Source organism: Acinonyx jubatus, chromosome B3 (genome assembly GCF_027475565.1).
Source record: "Acinonyx jubatus isolate Ajub_Pintada_27869175 chromosome B3, VMU_Ajub_asm_v1.0, whole genome shotgun sequence".
Taxonomy (NCBI): domain Eukaryota; kingdom Metazoa; phylum Chordata; class Mammalia; order Carnivora; family Felidae; genus Acinonyx; species Acinonyx jubatus.
In genome coordinates this window covers 36,808,013-36,828,625 of record NC_069386.1, presented here as the reverse complement: position 1 = coordinate 36,828,625, position 20,613 = coordinate 36,808,013, and the positions used below count along the sequence as shown (strand labels likewise).

General features: G+C 55.6%; 1 protein-coding gene, 1 long non-coding RNA gene and 1 other non-coding gene across 3 annotated transcripts in view; 2 read left to right on the top strand and 1 right to left on the bottom strand.

Annotated features, from left to right (window-relative positions):
* The first annotated feature begins 441 nt into the window (after nt 1-441).
* SKOR1 (SKI family transcriptional corepressor 1) lies at nt 442-9,218 on the top strand. The gene is made up of 8 exons (XM_027067614.2): nt 442-2,754; nt 3,859-3,949; nt 4,880-4,987; nt 5,509-5,580; nt 6,942-7,016; nt 7,256-7,330; nt 7,844-7,909; nt 8,430-9,218. The coding sequence occupies exons 1-8, from the start codon at nt 562-564 to the stop codon at nt 8,522-8,524; spliced, it is 2,775 nt and encodes a 924-aa protein (XP_026923415.1). The 5' UTR covers nt 442-561; the 3' UTR covers nt 8,525-9,218.
* Nucleotides 9,219-14,013: 4,795 nt separating this feature from the next.
* LOC113602137 (U6 spliceosomal RNA) lies at nt 14,014-14,120 on the bottom strand. Its single transcript, XR_003423499.1, has one exon. It is a non-coding gene; the product is annotated as a U6 spliceosomal RNA (small nuclear RNA).
* A 174-nt stretch (nt 14,121-14,294) lies between these two features.
* Nucleotides 14,295-20,613, top strand: part of LOC113601857 (uncharacterized) — a 57,896-nt gene continuing 51,577 nt past the window's right edge. Inside the window, exon 1 of the long non-coding RNA XR_008299095.1 lies at nt 14,295-15,475. This is a non-coding gene — a long non-coding RNA (uncharacterized LOC113601857). The remainder of the gene's footprint in view (nt 15,476-20,613) is intronic.

Below are 20,613 nucleotides of genomic sequence, written 5' to 3'. Positions count from 1 at the left end.
TGCCCACCCCCCCCGCCCCCTGCTGTCTGGAGATGGGCAGTGACCGCCCCTCCCCCGGTCCGTACCCCTCCCTGCGTCTTCCCCGCCCGCCCGCGTGCATGCGCGACTGAGCAGAGGGGCAGCCTGTCCCCGAAGTCCGGGCTTCAGGACCCGGGCGGGTAGGGCAGGCATCAAGGGTAGCCAAAGGCTCAAGGATCTGGACGTTACGAACCCTGGGTTAGGCAATGGCTTTGCTGTGTGGCCTTGGGCAAGTCACTCTCCGTCTCTGGGCCCCACTTCCTGCACAATCCGAAAACAAAATTGGGTTCCGAGCTGCCGGGGCAATCCTGAGGTCTCAATTACCCCTTCTTCTCCCCCCAAACCCCAGGGGCTTTTGTTGTGGCGCCAGCGCGTGTCTGAATAACAAAAGGCTCCCGTCCAGGGGAGAATGAGCTTGGACTCCCCGTGGCTAAGTTTGTCGGCGCGCCCAACTCGGTGCGCCCAGCTGGGCGGGCCGAGCCATGGTGGCGCTGAAAATGGCTCAACTGCTCTCTACTTTCTCTGTTTCATAGGAGCGGCGGCATGGAGGCTCTCACCACTCAGCTGGGGCCGGGGCGCGAGGGCAACTCCTCACCCAACTCGAAACAGGAGCTGCAACCCTACTCAGGCTCCAGCGCTCTCAAACCCAACCAGGTGGGCGAGACGTCGCTGTACGGGGTGCCTATCGTGTCTCTGGTCATCGACGGCCAGGAACGCCTGTGCCTGGCACAGATCTCCAACACTCTCCTCAAGAACTACAGCTACAATGAGATCCACAACCGCCGTGTGGCCCTGGGCATCACGTGCGTGCAGTGCACGCCCGTGCAACTGGAGATTCTGCGTCGGGCTGGGGCCATGCCGATCTCCTCGCGCCGCTGCGGTATGATCACGAAGCGCGAGGCCGAACGTCTGTGCAAGTCGTTCCTGGGCGAGCACAAGCCACCCAAGCTGCCCGAGAACTTCGCCTTCGATGTGGTGCACGAGTGCGCGTGGGGCTCGCGTGGCAGCTTCATCCCTGCGCGTTACAACAGCTCGCGTGCCAAGTGCATCAAGTGCGGCTACTGCAGCATGTATTTCTCGCCTAACAAGTTCATCTTCCACTCGCACCGCACACCCGACGCCAAGTATACGCAGCCCGACGCCGCTAACTTCAACTCGTGGCGCCGTCACCTCAAACTCAGTGACAAGTCGGCCACAGATGAACTGAGCCACGCTTGGGAGGACGTCAAGGCCATGTTCAATGGCGGCACGCGCAAGCGGACTTTCTCGCTGCAAGGAGGCGGCGGCGGCGGTGCTAATGGCGGGTCGGGTGGGCAGGGGAAGGGCGGTGCTGGCGGCGGGGGCGGCCCCGGGTGTGGCGCAGAGATGGCCCCAGGCCCGCCGCCCCACAAAAGCCTGCGCTGCGGCGAAGACGAGGCTACCGGACCTCCTGGGCCGCCTCCTCCCCATCCGCAGCGGGGACTTGGTCTAGCGGCGGGAGCCGGCGGCCCGGCGGGCCCTGGAGGGCCTGGTGGCGGCGCCGGCGTTCGCAGCTACCCAGTGATCCCAGTGCCCAGCAAGGGCTTTGGCCTCTTGCAGAAACTGCCCCCGCCGCTTTTCCCTCACCCCTATGGCTTCCCCACGGCCTTCGGCCTCTGCCCCAAAAAAGACGACCCGGTGCTAGGTGCAGGCGAGCCCAAGGGCGGTCCAGGCACCGGGAGCGGCGCAGGCGCGGGCACTGGCGGAGGCGCGGGCGGGCCAGGATCCGGCCATTTGCCCCCGGGGGCAGGCCCTGGCCCTGGTGGCGGCGCCATGTTCTGGGGTCACCAGCCCTCTGGGGCAGCCAAGGACGCAGCGGCCGTGGCTGCAGCGGCCGCCGCAGCCACCGTGTACCCGACGTTTCCCATGTTCTGGCCGGCGGCAGGCAGCCTCCCGGTACCGCCCTATCCAGCCGCGCAGAGCCAAGCCAAGGCGGTGGCGGCCGCTGTAGCGGCGGCGGCCGCGGCGGCGGCGGCGGCTGCCGGCGGCGGCGGCCCCGAGTCCCTGGACGGTGCCGAGCCGGCCAAGGAGGGCGGCCTGGGCTCAGAGGAGCGCTGCCCGAGCGCGCTGTCCCGCGGGCCGCTGGACGAGGACGGCGCGGACGAGGCGCTGCCGCCGCCCCTGGCCCCACTGCCTCCGCCTCCTCCGCCTGCACGCAAAGGCTCCTACGTGTCGGCCTTCCGACCGGTGGTCAAAGACGCCGAGAGCATCGCCAAGCTCTACGGTAGCGCCCGCGACGCGTATGGCGCCGGGCCGGCTCGTGGGCCAGGGCCGGGCGCAGGGTCCGGCGGCGGTTACGTGAGCCCAGACTTTCTGAGCGAGGGCAGCTCCAGCTACCACTCCGCCTCGCCCGACGTGGACACTGCTGACGAGCCCGAGGTGGACGTGGAGTCCAACCGCTTCCCCGAGGATGAGGGCGCTCTGGACGAGGCGGATCCCGGAGCACCCAGTGCGCCCAGCACGGCAGGCGGCCAGGACGCGGACCAGCCTGTAGGGCCCCCGTCTACCACCTCCTCGGGCGCCGACGGTCCCACAGACTCCCCAGATGGCGGCAGCCCCCGCTCCCGGCGCCGCCCGGGGCTGCCCGCAGCCAGCAGGTCAACATTTGGGGACCAGGCTGCCGACGACGTGGTGCGGAGACCTGAGAGGAGCCCGCCTAGCGGCGGCTATGAGCTGCGAGAGCCTTGCGGGCCGCTGGGGGGCCCCGCGCCGGCCAAGGTGAGCCCCGCGCCCGCCTTGCTGGTGGCGCCTCCCCGCTTACCCCTCGGCACCTTCGGGATGTGGGGCAGGCACTGGACAAGTTAGGGACGGGGATTATGTTCTGAGCGGGCGTGCAAGCGGTAGGCCCCAGCCGCTCTGAGTAGGCCCAGCGCTGTGGAACTTGTTGGGACCCCCTCGGCCCGGTGAGTGAGGGTTTCAGAAAATCCGGAGGTGGGGGAGACAGGCCTGAGAAACGAGTGTGCAGTGTTTTTGTTGATTGGGAGCGGGGGCGGGCACAGAGACAGGCCGGGACCTCAGTAACACAGAAATAAAAGGGATCTGGGGAAAGAACGGGGAGCAGAAAAAGGGACCCAAAGCCACAGAAAAGCGCTTGCGAAGCCGGGGCCGTGGCACACTCGCCCAGATGGAGATCAGAGTCCCGGGGACGAAGGGGCTGGTGAGAACAGAGAACCGCCTCTCCCTCAAGCCGGGCCCCAGCAGTGCGGGGTTCCGGAATCTTCAGAGGAAGATTCAACTTGTAGTTTTCTGAGTCCCTTTGAACTCCGGCCTGGGGAACCACAGGGTTCATTTGGTAGCAGCTGTCGAGATGGCGTGCAGGGCGGGAGAGGGGCTCTCAAGTTGTCTGAACCACGGGTTCGGGTGGAAGCTGTGCAACTAAGCCGAAGTCGTTGGCCTTTTGAAAGTGGGTGCACACACCTGTACATTTATTTCCATTGGGTCTATTAAAACACAAATCATTAGCTGGATGCAAAAAGCGTCATTTATGCGGGGACTGGGCGTGGGCTGGTGGGAAGATGCCGAAAAGGAGGTGGGCAAAGGGGGGGGGGCGGCTTTGGACAGCTCTTGTCTTGAGAGCCGCTGTGTCTTTCTGATAATTTTCTCGAGGGCGCTAATAATTACCCTGAAACTACAACGTTGCTGTGGCCTCCGAGGGCGCCAGGCTGCGCCGCGTGTGTCACAGCCGCCCAGGGCCCTCGGGGCCCACGGGCTAGCTGACCTCCGCCTCCCTCTCAGGGCTCCCCCTCGGCCGCGGCCAGGGCTGGGGGACCCTGAGCCGCTACAAGCACACCCCTAACCGCCTGTCATTTTCGGCCGCCGCAGGTGTACGCGCCAGAGCGGGACGAGCACGTGAAGAGCGCGGCAGCGGCGCTGGGGCCCGCGGCCTCCTACCTCTGCACCCCCGAGGCCCACGGTAACGCCCCTCAGCCCCCCTGCCGAGGTCGCTGGCCAATGTGACGCGGGGACCGCGGGCGGAGGGACAGGGCTGTGTGTGTGGGGGGGGGGGGGGTGCTGCTGCGAGGGAAGATGAGAGGAGAAAAAGAGAGGCAGAGGAAGCGAGAAAAACAGGGAGAGGGAAAGAAAAAGAAAGGGAAAGGAAGCTAAGCGAGAACTAACAACTTCCATCGTTTGGTCACTTAACAACAAACCTCCCTGTCCACCACACAACACACGCTCACATACACCTCATAAAATCCTTCTTAAAACCACGCCTGGCACCTCTTTCCAGTCCTCTCATTTATTCGCCAAGTTTTTGGGGCCTCGAGGTCCTCTGTGGTCAAGCCAGGTTAGGGCGGAGGTTGCGGGAGCTTGGCTGCGCGCTTGGATACCTGAGAAGAGCCCGCGGTGGCTGCGACCCAACCCGGGGGGAGACCAGCAAGTGCGCCGGGCCCCTGTGGCTCGAAGAGGAGGGGCTGAGGGCCTCGGAAATCCCGGCAGGCCGAACCGAAAGGATGTCTCCCCCGCCGCCACCCCGCGCGGCTCGCAGCCTGGGCCGCGTTCTCGGCGGGGGCGGCGCGGGCAGACCCGGCGGCCACGCGCGCTCGCGGTGCCCCAGTATCTGCGCGCGATGTAGGTCGCTCGTCCCTGGTGGGCTCGGCTGCTCGTCTTGTTCTTTTCCGAGGGGCTGGGGAGGGGGCGTGGAGCGCGGGATGAGCAGACCGCGCGCGGGGGAAGGGGTGCCCGGCCCAAAGCCTGAGGGTGCAAGCCCAGGCGCACAGCCGGGAAGCAGCGGCGGCCACGACGCTTTTAATTAGGGCTCGGGCGCCCCGACCGTAGCAGCTCTGGCCGTATCGGGGTCACGGTTTCTTTGCTTCTCCTTGAAACTCGGTTTATTGCCTTTAAGAACCAGATAAGGAAGACAATCACTCGACCGCCGACGATTTGGAAACGAGGAAATCCTATCCAGACCAAAGGAGTATCTCCCAGCCAAGTCCCGCAAATACAGACCGAGGTGAGCCCTAGGACCCTCACGCACCAACCCCACCCGGAAGCCGGGGCCCACGTCTCCCAGGTTTACACAGGTTTGGGCTTGGCTTTTGAGGAAGGCTTTCGATCAAACGTAAGCGGCTGCTGGTCCCCTTGTGCGACTGGCAGATACATATTTAAACAGCACGCCCGCGAGGTGCAGGCCAGGGCTTTCCTCCTTAGTGGGTTTGGGGCTCTTCTGGGGGAAGCGAAGGGGGTGTACTAAAAGGAAATGAGAGACACCGTCACCCACATGAAGCAGGTCAAAGGGTATGTACTTCCTGCCCTAAGATAGCCTACCTTCCCTGGGTGCACTCTCCTTCAGTGGGTCACCCTCTAAAATGATAGCTTGGAAGGTAGGTAATACTGGATGCCTGTAACTGACTCTTCTAAAGGTAGAAGGTCTGTAGTAGCTCCCTGACTTAGCTCGGTTCCGGGAAAGCTCATCCTTCCCCTCCCAAGGCCTCTCCCAGGAGAGAACCCCTCTTACCTGCCCTTGTATCCCAGGTGAAGATGGGCTCACCTTGGATGTCACAGGAACTCAGCTAGTGGAGAAAGATATCGAGAACCTGGCCAGAGGTGAGGTTAAATCTGTGAAATGGGGGTACGCTGTGCTTCGGGGAGATGAACCCTTCTTGTAAGGGAGTGCATGGGAAGGCAGGGCTCTTGGGGAATCCGTTTTCATTGAGTGCAAAGGATAATCCTCTGGACACATTGTCCTGGCACAGAGGTATGGGGAGGGGGTGGGGTGGGGAGAGTGAACCAAACCCCTAGAGTTTCATTAGAAGTTTGGGTTCCTGAGGCTAGCCTGTCTGAAGAACCCAGCAAAAAAGAGAAATGAGTAATAATTCTCAGAACTTGATGCATATGACAATCAGATAGGGCAATGTGGGTCTCCCAACCTCACTGGAACACAGGACTTTTTCTGAAAAGCAAGATTGCAAAGAGGCATTTATTTTAGGAGTCTGAGAGGTTAATTTTTTCCTGGAATTAAGGCGTTCTGGCCCCACCTCAATACACCCTAAATGGGGTGGGGATGGAGCATGTTTTTGGAATGGGATCCTGGGGTAGCTGCTTCATCTGCAATGGGGGAGCATGTGGCTTGAGGCACAGAGGATGGGAGCCTCTAACCCCACTTTGCTCCGCTACCTCCCACTTTTGTGTTTCCTCAGCACCTGCTAGGGGTGGGATTTCTCAGAGAGCCTCCCCCACAGGGAGGACTTGGATACCAATAGCTCCTTGGTCAGGGCAGCCCCTGCCATTCCTCTGTAGCTAGTTCTGAGGGCACTAACGGTGCCTTCCACATCCACCCGCTATCCACCACCCTGCCCTCAAACGGTCCAGGGATGGCCTTGGAAACTGATGTAAGAAGGGGGGAAAAGCAGTGGTGGTCTTCCACTCTTCCTGGTTACACATTTAACAGGCTATGCAATTACTTTCAAATCATTGGTGCTTTATATGAGGGCCCTTAGTATGGATTTGGGGTCCTGAGACCCCCTGAAATTGTGAACAAACTGTTGTGAAAATATGTATTTTTCCAGGGCAGGGGACCAAGTCCTTGACAAGATTCACCCAGCTCTGTATTGTTGAAGGGAGGAATGGGGTGTGTCATTTGGAGGGGTAAATCAAGTCCTGGGCCAGCTTCTAAGGTTTGGGAGTTTGGAACAACTTAAATCAGATGCCATGCTGGTTAGCATGAGCCTAGAAGCCCAAAACCTGAATTTAATTCTCCTGGGCAACCTAGCTCCTGGCCCTTTTTCCTCGTCCAGATTCTTTGGAAGCAAATGGGAAAACAGTGCGGAGGGCCTGTGCCTCCAGGCCCCACCACTCCGCCACTCCCATCTCAGGGCTCTTGGCCAGGGCGGGACCTGCAGCGCCTTGGGGAGGGGGGCCTGAGTCCCGCACACCCTCCTTTACCTCACACTCTCGGCCCTTCGCAGACGAATTGCAAAAACTGCTCCTGGAGCAAATGGAGCTCCGCAAGAAGCTGGAGCGAGAATTTCAGAGTCTCAAAGGTACCCCCTTCCTGGCCCACCTCACCCCACCTCAGCGCGAGAGCTTTCTTCCCGCACGCCCCCGGACCCCAGGACTGGCAGCTGCGGCTGCGCGCCCTGCCTGAGCCGCGGAACCCTCCTTTTCCAGGGTTTCCCGCTAGGCCGCAGACCGAAGGGGTGGGGGTGGGGGAGGGGAGTGGGGAAATGGGGCCGAGGGAGGGGGCTGTGCCTAACAGCTCTCACTTAATCAATTTGCACAGATAATTTTCAGGATCAAATGAAGAGGGAATTGGCTTATCGAGAAGAAATGGTACAACAGCTGCAAATTGTCAGAGGTAAGACGGGAGTCAGGTGAGCGCGCGCACGGGCCGTAACTGCCTCTCGTCTGGCAGGAGCCGCAATGTTGGCTCAGTCATTTGGATTTAAATTGAAGGTAATTTAACAATTATTTTTTTTATTTAATATCCTTTGTATACTCTGATTAGCCTCAGAATGGCAAGCGAGCCCAGCAAACGGCTTGCAGGCATCATTACATGGAGTGATTGAACTTCTTATCGCGGCAATTTCCATGGTTTCTAAATTAAAAATCGAGGCGTAAAATTACCTGGGAAGTAATGCCTAAGTTTGCTTTAATTTTGGTTAGATCCGTCTGCCTTTAAGCGCCATCCCAGGCCATTTCCTCCCTCCGCCAGGCTGCAGTTTGGAGCACTGATGCTCCCTCCCTCGGTCCCCCGGATTTGTTTTTTCGAGGGGGCTGAGCGCTGGGGAGAGGGTGAGGCCCAGGCTGTGACCCCGGCCGGCTAGAGGGTGGTCTCATTTCTTCACTGGCCCCTCCCCATGTCTTCCAGACACTCTGTGTAACGAACTCGATCAAGAGCGGAAGGCGCGCTATGCTATCCAGCAGAAATTAAAAGGTGCGGAAGCCGGGGAACAAAGATAGGGTTGCCAGGCTCTGGCTGTGCCAGTGAATGAATGAGTGAGTGAATGAATGAAAAAGTAAATGGCGGGGCTAGTGAGAGGGGAAGGCCAGGTCTACCTGAAAGGAGGGAAATGGGATTTTTTTTTTTTAATGCCGAAATAATTCTAGAACGATAGAATAGGGAGAAAGAGCCCCTTGAGCCCTGGGCATTGGGAAATCTGCCGAGGGATCCAAATCTGGCCGTGGGCAGATTGACTTCCCTCTTTCTGTGCCTCAGTTTCCTCTTCTGTATAATGGGGCTATTGAACCGGAGCAGTGGTTCTAAACCACCAAAGGTTCTCACTCCTAGCCTCCTACCTTTTTCTGATGCGCTCACTTGATAACCCCTGAGCCGGAAGGGGGTGGGTGAGACCTGGGCGGGCAGGGGAGGAGGCGAGTGGACTAAGAGGGTAGGCCTCCCCGGCGAGGCTAGGCAGGAGAGGTGCCCAGCTTTGCCCGCCTGACTGTCTCTCCAGAAGCCCACGACGCCCTGCACCACTTCTCCTGCAAGATGCTGACGCCCCGCCATTGCACTGGCAACTGCTCCTTCAAGCCCCCGCTGTTGCCCTAGGGCCGGCCCGGCCGCGCCCACGCGCCCTCAAGCCATGCTGCTCTCTTGTAAATACCCGCGGCCGCGGCGGCCGAGAGCGAGGAACAAGCCATTTGGACACGACCGATGTAAATACAGCCTCCCGCCCGCCCGCCCTCCTCCCGGGCGCCTCGGCCCAGGGCCCCTTCTCCGTTTCCAAGTGTAAATACCACCTCGCCCCACGGTTGAACTCCAGGGCATCGGACCTCATGGGGTTAAATGGACCGAAGGGGGTAAGAAAGGGGTAAGGGGGCCTCCCCCCACCTCATACAGCCTCGGACCCCCAGTTGTGTACACAATGTAGCAACTTCGCTGGCGCTGGCCCCGCGCTCCCCTCATCCCCCCCGTCCCGTCCACTTCTGAAACTTGTTCCTAATGACAAAGTGGCTATGTGCAATGGATATAAATGTACTGTGAGTCTCTCTTGGTTCAGTATTGGGTTCGGTTTTATTTATGCTGTAAGTTACTTTGCTTCCTTCTCCTGGACCTGCTTCCAGTCCCGTTTTGCATTCCCCTTTGGGTTTTGTTTTGTCTATTTTTTCTTGTAACCTCTTGATGTAACAGCACTTTAAAAAGGGCGACAACTGACTCACGAGATGGAGACCACCTTGAGCCTGTTTGGGGAGACCACCCTGTATCCGTGACTTTTGTTTTGTTTTTAATAAAAAAAAAAAGAAATCTGTCACTTCCTGGGGTTGTGGAGGTGGGAGTACGGGGTGGGGAGGGTGGGCGGAGGCGGGCTGAGGGGTGGGCAACAGGTGGGGCTTGAAGACCGCTGGCGGCGCGAGTCGTGGAGCGCGGGGGCTGAGAATCGCACGGCTCAGGTAGGCAGCAGCGAGCTCCCCGACCTCTCTACCAGTCCTTCAGATACACCCAGGTTGCCCCACAGGCCACCCTCTCCCCACGTTTGGGACCCTCCCTGGAGCCTTTCGAGCAGGGGTGAGAGGACTACAGGAGGCTCCTGGGTGCCAGGGTCTCAGACTCTTCCCTGGAGCTCCCTCAAGGGCCGAGGGTTTACTCGCGCCCACTTCCACACCTGCCCCAACGAGGAAGTCCTTTCCAGCGCGGTCAGAGACCGGACACTTCCTGGGAGTTTGCCCGGCACCCTGCCCGGAAGCCCAGGTTCCTTCAGAATTGCCAGGAGGCGCGGACACCGCAAGCCTGGCCCTGGAGCGCTGGGGCTAGGCGGGGCGGGGCGGGGAGCGAGGTACCTAGGATAGACTTCGTCTGGGCAAGCCTGGAAGCACACAGATATCCTCCTGCCTGCCCCTCCGCTACCCTAACGGAGGGAGCCCTGGCGGTTTTTAATGTTCTGTCCGTTTGGGCCCGAGAGGGTGCGCGGACGTGGAGGAGCCCAAGGAGCCAGGCGACGCCCGCCTGCGCTGGAGTCAGGTGGTCTCGACTGGGGGATGGGGCGGTGTCAGGGTGCGTGTGACGGCGGTGGGTTGCTTCCTGGACGCTGCTGATGAGGCCTCACCGTGCCGCACGCCTCCCGTGGGCCTCAGTTTCCACAGCGCACCTGCTGGTTAGGCTACAGATAAAGGATGGAAACTGACCCGCACTTTTTTTGAGGGGGAGAAGAGTGTGCCTGGAGAGGGAAAGCGCACCGTCCTGGGGCCCATTCAGCCCTGGCTTCCAGTTTCACCACCTCGGCTGAGGACTAAGGGCTCTGTGTCGCTCCCTTCATCCTTCTAGGCCTCCGTTTTGGCCCGCGTAAAATAATATTCAGGCGTCTCACCCCGGCGCGCGCGGAAGAGCTCTGGGAGGGAAGCGGGGCGCAGGGCCGCGGGTCCCCAGCCCGGTCCAGCGCCCCGCGGACTCCGCCCTCCGACATCCCTGGAGTCTCAGTGCACTCCTCCGGTCCCCCGCCGCCGGGCTAGCCCCTCGGGCCTGGGAGCCCTGCGCTGCGCCGGTCGGGAAGTTTGGTAGCGGGTCGTCTGGAGGGCCCGTGGCCGGCCGGTGAGCAGGGAGCGCGCTGCCCGCCTCCTGGAAGGGGCGTAGGAGAGGAGGCCCCCTCCCACCCCCCGGCGCGCTGCGGAGGCAGGAAGCCGGTCCCCGGAGCCCCCTGCGCTAGGGCTCTCAGGACCCCGGTCCCGAGACATTCGGAGGGTTAGACACAGGACATGAGAGAGATAATAGCGGTGAGGGCAGCGGCTAAACTGTGAGGTGTCGTCGAGGGAAGAAGTCACCCCGGGACGTGAGATCTCCTAGCAGGGACCCTCCGGGGATCGGGAAGGTTTCCTTTGGGTGGAACCAACCCGATCAGTTCTCCGCTGCACCAACGGCGAAACAGGTCGCGAGAGGAAGTGAGCAAGTGACTGCGTCCAGGGCCGAGCGGTGCTGGGACGCGCAGAACAGTGCAGGTGTTGGGGAGAGCACGAGACTGCACCCCCTTGGCGTGACCACGCCTTTGGAAGCGGCACGGCCTGCTCTATAAAGTGGGAATTACAGTTGCTACCCAGGCAGGAAGTTCCGTGGCCGCGGCCCACGCAGAGAAGCCTAGCAAATACTCCTTTTCACCTTCCCTTAACGAATTCCCCAAAGTAGAGAAAAAAGCCGTAGGCAGCAGGGGTTCGCCAAAGGGCGCCCCATCTGGGCCGGAATCTCTGCAGACTGGAGGTGTAGGCGGATCCGACCCAGAAAGCTTTGTCGCAAAAAACCCTCTTGGGTTCCTCGTCCCTTCAGAAGTGGTTTGTTCTCCCCCAAATGTTAATAACCAAACGATTGGTATGGATGTAATTATCAATAATTATACGAATTATTGCTGATTGCGGGGCTCGTAGCTGCTTTAATTAGTTTACCAGATTCTAATTAAGTTAAATGAAACATTAATAGGGAAAATATGCTTTGAAAAAAAACAAAAACCCAGGATTTTTAAAAAGTCTATTTCTCGCCACAACGTTGCCACCTTGCGACACATTTTAGGCATTGCAGCCAACGTCCGAAGGCCCTAGACTAGGGAGCGTTGTCTTAGGGAGAAAAAGTGGGGTTTTGGGAATTGCCAGCGGGCTATGGAGCACAGAACTTCGACCTGGGTGTTCTTCCGAGGGGTCTGGTTTCACACCCGTGACTCCGGGAGGTGCCCACAGGGGGTCCGGCTCCGGAGTCCTGGGTCTGTGGATAAAGTACCAGGTAAAGATGCCCCCTCGACCTCAGACCACCTTTTTTCGGCGAAGGAACTTCCAAATACTCATAAGGAGATGCTGTTTACAGTCTCTATCCTCACCTTTCCCAGAAAATCCAGGATTAAGCTGTAGGCCCTGGTGGAGAGTCCCCCCCCCCCCCCCCGGAGAAATCCTGCCTCCATGCATCCTGCAAATCTGGTAACCTGTCTGCAAAAAAACAGCTGGCAGACCCCCGGATTCCTGAGACTGACTTCTGCATTCCTGTGGCACTTGGTTCCTGAAGCTAAGCGTGTGCTCCCCTCTCTGAGTTATCCTTGGTTGTGTGTGTGTGTTCCCCATAGGACTGTAAGTACCCTGGCAACAGGGGCCACATCTTGCTTTTCCTTGTGATCTCCAACACAGCACCCAGTGCCCCAAAGTAGCTCAACAGATGTCTAAATGAAGCGGTTCCAACTTTGCGGTTTATCAGGATGCTGGATATGTCTGAGGGGAGGAGTCCCTAGGTGCTTCTGGACTGCAGCTCTTGGGAGACGATTAAGTTCATTTGCCTAATATTAATTAAGCACACGTTTAGTGGTCAGATGATCCTTCCTCAGGAGGATTATTTGGGGAGGGGGGCAGGTGTCTGGTAAGAGATTGTCGGCCTAGGAAAACTTCCTTCCTTTTTCAGCTGTGTCCCGAAGAGGGTGCAGCTCCCCCACTGTCCACTACTCCACCTCCTTGGATCTAAGGTAGAGCCTTGATCCTTTGCAAAAATACAACTCCTGTCCTTGAATTCAGAACACCGACAAAAGCAGAACTGGACCTGTGTTCTCTTTCCATTGATTCTAAACAGCTTTATCTCTCCCTCTCTATCTTCAAAGGTGACATAGTGTTTGGTTAAGAGCACAAGCTCTATAGCCAGATTTCCTGGGCTTCAAGCCCTTCTCTGCCATTTACTAGTCGTGTGACATTGGGCAAGTTGTTGAATGTCTCTGTGCCTCAACTTCCTCATGTGTAACAGGAGTAAAAGTGTTACTTCATAGAACGGTGCGGAGCCAGGAAAGTCAGCCAGGTGTCTGACTTTTCCAGGACTAAAGGTGTTCCTCCTTTTCCTGGAAAAGAGGAAAGCCTCTTTTCTGCTCCAACACAACGGGTCAGACCAAGAGGAATAGTTTCTTTAGAAGAAGAGTCACACCAACATTGGTCCTTTCCTTGTTTGGCATCCCACCAGAAGGAGACATTGAAAACTACTCACCCAATTGCCCAAGTTCTTCCTAAGAACCAGGCATGTTTGAGGAAAGAAAGGAAAACCAAAGCTTGTCCTCCAACTCCATGCACTGGAGGCTGTGAGCCGAGGAGAAGGTGCAGTGAGAGGTCCCACAGACCGCTATTCTCGGCTGTTACCTGGAAAGGATCATTTCACCTCCACTGAAGGGAACAGAAATGGATCCCTGATGGAACGCTGCTTCGCAGCTCTGAGCGCCCACCGGGAGAGGACCCGCCTCTGCCCTGGGGCGGCTCAGGGGCTTGGAGTCTGCAGCCTGCCCTATCTGTGGGGAGCACAGAGCCTGGGATCTGTGCGCTGCTCTCCCAGCGGCTGCAGAGACCGCTGGGCCGACTACGTGTGTGCTCAGGCATCAGCAAAACATGTGCACCAACATTTTTCTCCTGGGGGGGGGGGGGAGAGATTTCAAAACCACTGATAAAGTCATCGCAGGAAATCTGAAATTTATTGGACTTTTCTTACTAATCTTACTAATTAGGACTGTGGTTCTTGCATTCATTGCGCGGGGGCAGGGTCCCGATCTTTTCAGGGCCTGTGCCTCCAAAGGTCTTAGCAGGCCTTGCCGCAGCCACTTACTGGTTACATGATCATGCCCAGGTTGCTTTGCCTCTCAGTGACTCCTGTAAAATGGTGACAATAATACTCACAAGGCAGGGCTGTCAGGAATACGAAACCCGGATATTGGTGAGGCCCCTGGCACACGGTAGACCTTAAGGAGCGGGCATTATTTTTTTGATTCAGAGGCAGCATGGTGAGTCTTGTTGCGCGTTCCTGTTAGAGTCACCTTGTCTATCACAGCCCTGAGTTCCTGTTCTGTTTTGGACCTGAAGTGGGTCCACTTTGGCAAGACCATTTCTTTAAGTGTTAAGGTACCGTGGGACTCAGGATAGTGCAAGGGGAAGCAGAGGCAAGATGGAAAAGATCGAAGACTGGGGCCAGACATAAAAAGCATGACAAAGAGAGATTCTGACTGTGCCCCACCTCCTCTTATTCCATCTCCTGGGACTACAGTTTCCTTTGTGTGAAACAAAAGAACCTGTAAGTGAAAAGTGTTTGCAAGGGAGGGATAAACTCAGGTACAAAATATGGAACGCTTCACGAATTTGCGTGTCATCCTTGCGCAGGGGCCATGCTAATCTTCTCTGTATCGTTCCAATTTTAGTATATGTGCTGCCGAAGCGAGCACGGTATACGAGTGCGCTCTGAGGGTATATAAAGCAGAGAATATGGAGACTTTTACAGTTATGGTGACCATACTGCACTACTTAGAAAAAACTAAATTTTGAAGACGTATGACTTTGTGTATCTCGTACACACGGTAATTGTATCTTTGTGATTACAGCGAAATGAACTCTACTTATTTCTCTAACCCTCCAACGTTGTATATGCAAATTAAGGGACCATGGGAAATTGGCCCTCGGCCCGCGCGACCTCTGCGCGCCTCCGGAGGGCGCGAGCCTCACACTCGGTCACGTGGCGCGCGCGGCCGCGCTCCTCTTCCCAGCCATCTCAGCTGGGCCCCCAGGGGTCGCACGCGGGGTTCCACCGAAAACCGGGCGGCACGGTGTCCCCGAAACTACGCGGGGCGGCGCGTGCGCGGCGCCAGCACATTTTGGGGGACAAGAGGCGGTGATGCGCACGGGGGCCCCACAGAAATCAGGTCGGGCCGTCCCCGCGGCAGGACCCGTGACCCTGGCGAGAGCTGGAAACGCCGGTCGTGCACCGGAAGGGGCCGGGCAGGGTGGCCCGGGGCCGCAGCGCGGAGGAGTGGTTCACGGTGCGCCGCTGCTTCCCCTGGGGTGGTCGGGCCCTGCGCCCTGTGCTTGAAGCCAAGGGCAAGGGGGTGAGCGTCCGCTTGGGGCCAACGCTTTCCATAGTGTGACTCGAAGTGTGGCAGACCGGGAAAGGTCGCCAGGCTTTGGTCCAGCACTGGGCCGGGCCCCTTAGCTGACCCGTGTCCTTCCCCTCAATTTCCACGTTAGAAAACAAGCTCTAGTTGGTTAATCAAGGCCAAAATTAGCCTGCCAGTCGTGAAAGAAGTTGGGATTTGCAGGCAAGTCTGGTTTCAAAAACCGATCTTTTCCTCTTCACAGTGGAACTCGAGCGAGGAAAGATTTGGGACCAGGAGTGCGGCCTCCCCTTTTGGACAATGCTCCCAAGGCCTTATCGGCTCAGACTTTCCTTCCTGCCCTAGTTCCCTCACCACACAGCAAGCGTCTGTGACGTCAGCGCCGGGGCTGCAGGGCCAACAAGAAGTGGTTTGTGTTGCTGTGGCCGTTCGGTTCCAGCGAGGGAGCCAAGCAAACGTGGAAGAGCATTCTCAGTGCTGAGAGGGACTAGAAGGGAAGAACGTGGGGTTTAGACAGTGACTGGGGAATGAAGGTGGGCAGGAGGGAAGGGGACATTTGAACTGTCGCTCCATACGGATGCAACCCTGAGAGGACCTGACAGACAGTGCCAGGCAGAAGATGACCTGGGAGCTACCTGAGTCAATGTCACCCATCTGGGCAAGTCCTTCAGGCAGGAGAAGCCACTGTGGAGGTAGGTGGTGCTCCGGGTCATGCTGTGGCTCAGCGTTGTGAGCCTGACTCAGACCACAGCCAGGGAGCACCTGGCCTGGCCTCTGGGTACTTTGGAGTCCCTCCCCCCACCTGTCTTCAGTGAAATGGAAATCCGGTGCAGGCTGCCCAGCTTCTCACCTGACCTCTGTCTAAATAAGCAGTAAGCAAACACAAACCTCAGAATGCTAATACGGCCTTCACTGAGGGAAAAGAGCTAATTTGGGCAATGATGTTTCCCTCAGATTTGCAAAAGGGAATTGCAAATAACCAAAAAGCGTATTAGCATTGATGGGAGATGATGCTAATCTTCAATTAGCAACCATGTTTTTATTCATTTATTTACAAGAAGAGCCTTTTCGTCACAGTCAATGCGCACACGTGTCACGGTGACAGGTACATCTCGTGGGTTCATAACTGCCTTATTGCGAAAACCAGCAGGAGATGGACCAGGTTGTTCACCATTTCTGGCTACACAAGTAGGTGTTATTTTGAGCCAGAGGTGGAGCTTGGGTGTTTTTTTGTTCTGTTTTATTTTGTTTTTTGTTTTTGTCTGTTTTGAGCAGTTGTGTTACAGAGGGACGTTTGAGTTCTAGTTTCCATTCCTTCCTGCATCTGCCTTTGTGACCTTGCCCAACTCCCTGGACTTCTCTGCCAAGTGAGGAAACCGCCCTAGAGAAGATAACCTCTCTTTCAGCTTTGACATGCTGTGACTTTTTTTTTTTGTAACTGGGTAACTGAAGGACTTTTTTTGAGACTCCAATTAGCAACGTGTAAAAATTGAACACTTTTTGTTTTCTATTTTAGAAGGGTGGAGCATGCCAGTCATCCTTGGGGCATAGAATATCCCGGGAACAGTTCACAGGGCAGGCTAGGGTCTGGGACCTGCTGAACCTTGTGACACTCGCCCCTGAGCCCCAAAGGCCCAGCGTGGAGGGAGGGGGAGGCCGGGATGAGAGGAGACGAGGCAGATTGGATGTGGCATGAAGCCGGAGGACAGATGTATGGAGGGAGTCGGTAAGGAGAGACCCAAGGAGACGGACACTGAAAGCAGGGAGGAGCACGTGGGTGCCAGAGAGAACTGCACGGTCTCAGAGCTGCAGTGGGAGCCCCCGGCTCCTGCTGGCCCTCGGGGCTGGTGTCCCCCCCTCCACTCTGAGACATGAGGTGGCCTGAGTCCCGACAGCCTTCCCTGAGTGTCATGGGCTGCAGAACCTCAAGAAAGGCAGAGTGGTTCCCCCCGCCCCCCATCGCCCCGTCCGGTCTGAGCTGGAGCTTCCCGCCACTCTGAGTGCGAGAGGTCAGAGCAACTTTAATTACATTTTGATCAATGGAGAAACGGCCTGTTTCATATTGAAAACACGTCAGTGAAGACATGAGATCTCAGCATCCTCTAACATTGTAGTGTTTCCCCTGCAGCCTGGGAGCACTGAGTGTTTCCATATGTCATTCATTTGAAGGAAGAAGGGCCAGGGATTCCCATCAACCGCACCAGAGGGAAGAAGAAGCAGGGATGTGGAGACGTAGCCGTGGCCTCCTCTGTGCTGGGAACCCTGGGGATGAATGGCATTGGGGGCATCAGGAGGCTTTACCCAGTCGTAGGGCGGGGATGTGCCGAGTTCACAGGCCTGGCCCGGAAGGTCCTAAGGCCCCAGACACAGAGCAGGGCTGCGGGGAGCCCGGGCATGGAAGAGGACCCACCACTCAGGTCCTAGAAATCCCTTTGAGCAGCACGTGCTCTGACTTAAACCTTGTTTTTGTAAGCTCTCTTTTGAAGTATACTCTCCCACCTAATCACCCCAGTGTATATGAGTTTTTCCAAGTTTCCTTCTTTGCCTCCCAGTGAAGAAAACCAGGGGTGGGGGGAGGGGCAAGTAGAAGAAGATCTGTGTGCCGACAGCTCAGAGGGAGGCCTGAGGCAGGGTCAGCTGTGGCCAGAGGGAGTTGCTCCTCCCAAGCTTCCTTAATCCCCCTGTGCTCAACAGCCCTTGCTTTTCTGGTTTGGCCCCTGCTGTGGTTAGAGCGGTTCTAATCCATCCCAGATGCCTGACCTCAGTGGTACCCTATAATCCTGCCCCTTCCCCAGCTTGCATTTGGAGCGGGGGTTGGGACCCCAGCCCAGGCGGTACTTTTTGACCCTCCCTGTGATCTCTTTTTTGTGCCTGGAACTTTGTGAATATCTGGCTATTTCCCCACCTGTAGGACGGTGACTCTGCTGAGTGCCCAGCACAGCAGTTTGAACACTGACTTCAGTTTTGATGTGAACATCCCGAGCACTTTAGATGAGCTGCTTCTGTAAAGTGTTTAGGCCCTGGGCATGGGGGAGGTACATGGAAGGTATAAATATACTCGATGCATAACCACTCCTTATTCTTCTTTGGTCTTCTTTCCTTAATCTTGCAGCTACCTGGATGAAATACACTTTTTAAAAAGTGAAAATAGCTCCTCTTTTTAAAGTGACTACCGGGACTGTTTCTTAGTTACTATAAATTTTTGTCGTAGTAGCTCCTTTTTCTGAGTTATCTCCCTCTCCCCTGTCCCTCCTTTTCTTAGCTGTGATGAGGACTGTTTTCACCCAGAGGGCTTCAAGGCTTTGGGTCTGAGCACACAGGCTCATAGACCCACTCACTCCTGTTCACTGAGCTTAGTCTGAATCCTTCCCGTTCTTCTGATGTTCTGTTTCATTTTCATGTCTGAGAGATAAGCACTTTTACTGATGGGGAAAAGCTAGGCCTGGAGAGGAAAGTGACAGAGCTAATCAGGGACACTGGAATTTGCTGCCAAATCTTTCTGGCTCCAAGAGCTAACTTTTGCACCTAGTTGGAATAAAGGAGTCCCATTTGAGGGTTCTGGGAGGATCTCTCTAAAATCTCTCTCTCTGTTGCCTTAACTCCTGCCTTTGAAGCCTCCTTAGCCCGAGCTATTGCTATCTGATGGGTTCACTGTGATTTAGTCCAAGACCATTTTCTCTGGCAATCCCAGGCTAGCCTAAGAGCACAGGCACTTCGGTTTAGGGCATGGAAGGGACACTCTGTGAGGGTGCAAAAAGAATCCCAAGTCCAAGTAGAAAGTCTGCCAACTTCTCGGTGGTTCTGTTAGTTTTTCTCTGTGGGGTTGCAAGGTGAGAGGTGAGGTGACACCCCCTCCAGATACTCCCGGCCCTCCCCTGAGTCCAGACAGCACTCACCCCCACCAGGGTCACACCGACGACAGCTGTGGTACAGGGAAAAACTACAATGGCTTTGAACCAAGAAAGACCACGTTTATTAGAGTCAGCAGTGAACTTCAGTTTCCTCATCTCTAAGATGGAAATAACAATTTCCCTACTTTTATAGGGTCGCGAGGCCCCATGGGAAATCCGACTGTAAAGTGCTGTGGGGAAAAAGGTAGGCATATGGTCTCCCCAGACCCCCTTTCTAGCCTCAGGCAGTTAAATCCTTCCCATACCTGGTGAGCGAGGCATTTGTGCATCAGGAACAGACCTACAAAATATGAACAACAAGATGAACCATCACATTGTGTTAATATTTTCACACCACTTAACTCTCATTAAAATGTACTTTGCTGAATTTAATATGTGATTCCAAATGACACAACATATTAAGTGCTTAATATACTAGAAATTATGAAACTATTATAGTCGGTGCCATATGAAATAATTAGACTGAATTAAACTTTAGCAGCCAAGTGAAGGAAAGACTTCAACTTGGAATGTCTTTAAAGGATCTTAAGCCACCACTGTAATCCCCAAAATAAGTGCCAGAAATTAAGATCTTTAAATAAAAACTGCAACCTAATCTGTGCTTACACCCAGCTCCTCTGGGCTTGGCTGATGCAGAGTGAGGGGCCTTGCACCCACCCCAGGGCAGGGCGTCAGGGTCCGGTCTTCAGGGGCCTCTTCCCCTGGGGCCTGTCTGGGGGTTGGTGACTCAAGTGGCTTGAATCTGGAGTAAGGCCTCCTGCTGAAGGGGCAAATCACTCTTCTTTGCCCCAAATTAGCCTCTTGTCACAAAATAGAAACAAACCCACCTTATTTAACATTTTGTGAGTCCGTCCTTCCTTCCTTCCTTCCTTCCTTCCTTCCTTCCTTCCTTCCTTCCTTCCTTCCTAACTTCCTTCCTTTCTTCCGGGTGTTTTTTTATGCATTTTTTCTCACGTAATCCTCACAATATGTGCATGTTGTAAACCACTGTTTTCAGATGAGGAAACTGAGGCTCGGAAAGATTAAGTGAATCATCCAAGTCCAAGGCCCTGCAATCAGAATCCATAGTGTTCACCCCTACATCACACGTAGCTTCCTCATTAGCGTGTGCGTGTGCATGGCGCACCTTACGCTGCTTCCTATTTTAATAGTGGTTCGGTAACCAAACACATTAACCTGCTCTCTGGCAGTGACTTACAACCAATGGATTTTTCACAAGCAGGGTAGGGACCATGACTTGAGAGTCTCACTTTGAATAGATTGCAGCCTACCTAACTTACACAGCTCTCTGTATTTGCTGCTAATTCAATTAAAAAAGAATGGATTCATTACCCTCAGAGTATCCTGACATAATACCTATGGGTAGCTGTCATAAACAAGACAACTTCTTATAAAGAGTAAGCAACACTTTTTTATCATAGGGAATAATAATTTCTTGGCTACTTAAGATGCCCTGTCTCAATTTACTCATATCCGTGTGAAAATACTGATCCAATGGGTTGTTTGAAAAATATAAATTTGACTGTAGAGACTTAAATATATTATCATTTACTCACCAGCAAAACTAATTTTAATGGAGGCAGGAAAACTTAGCTCAAGGAAACACATGTTTATAATTAACCAAAAACGTACTTTTCATGAGTATCAGGATAAGGTTCTGCCTCAAATAATAGAAAACCAAATAACTATTGCTTTAAGATGACAGAGGTTAATTTCTCTCTTGCATGAGACAAGTTGTCTTTCCAGGTCTGGTCTGATGGCTCCACTGTGTCACAGAGCTGGCTCTTTAAGATAACAACTTGTGGCCCCAAATGGCTGCTGGAGCTCCAAGCTCCAGGCACCAGGAATAAGGAAGGCAAGAAAAGCAGAGGATGCATATTAATGCTCTGAATAAAATCTGTAACTAAGAAAGAAGATAA

Excerpts from the sequence above, each read along its gene's own strand:
- SKOR1 (XM_027067614.2), top strand. The coding sequence starts at position 562 with ATGGAGGCTCTCACCACTCAGCTGGGGCCGGGGCGCGAGGGCAACTCC. Across the intron at positions 5,581-6,941 it reads TATCGAGAACCTGGCCAGAG|ACGAATTGCAAAAACTGCTC; the intron begins GTGAGGTTAAAT and ends GGCCCTTCGCAG. Across the intron at positions 7,331-7,843 it reads ACAGCTGCAAATTGTCAGAG|ACACTCTGTGTAACGAACTC; the intron begins GTAAGACGGGAG and ends CATGTCTTCCAG.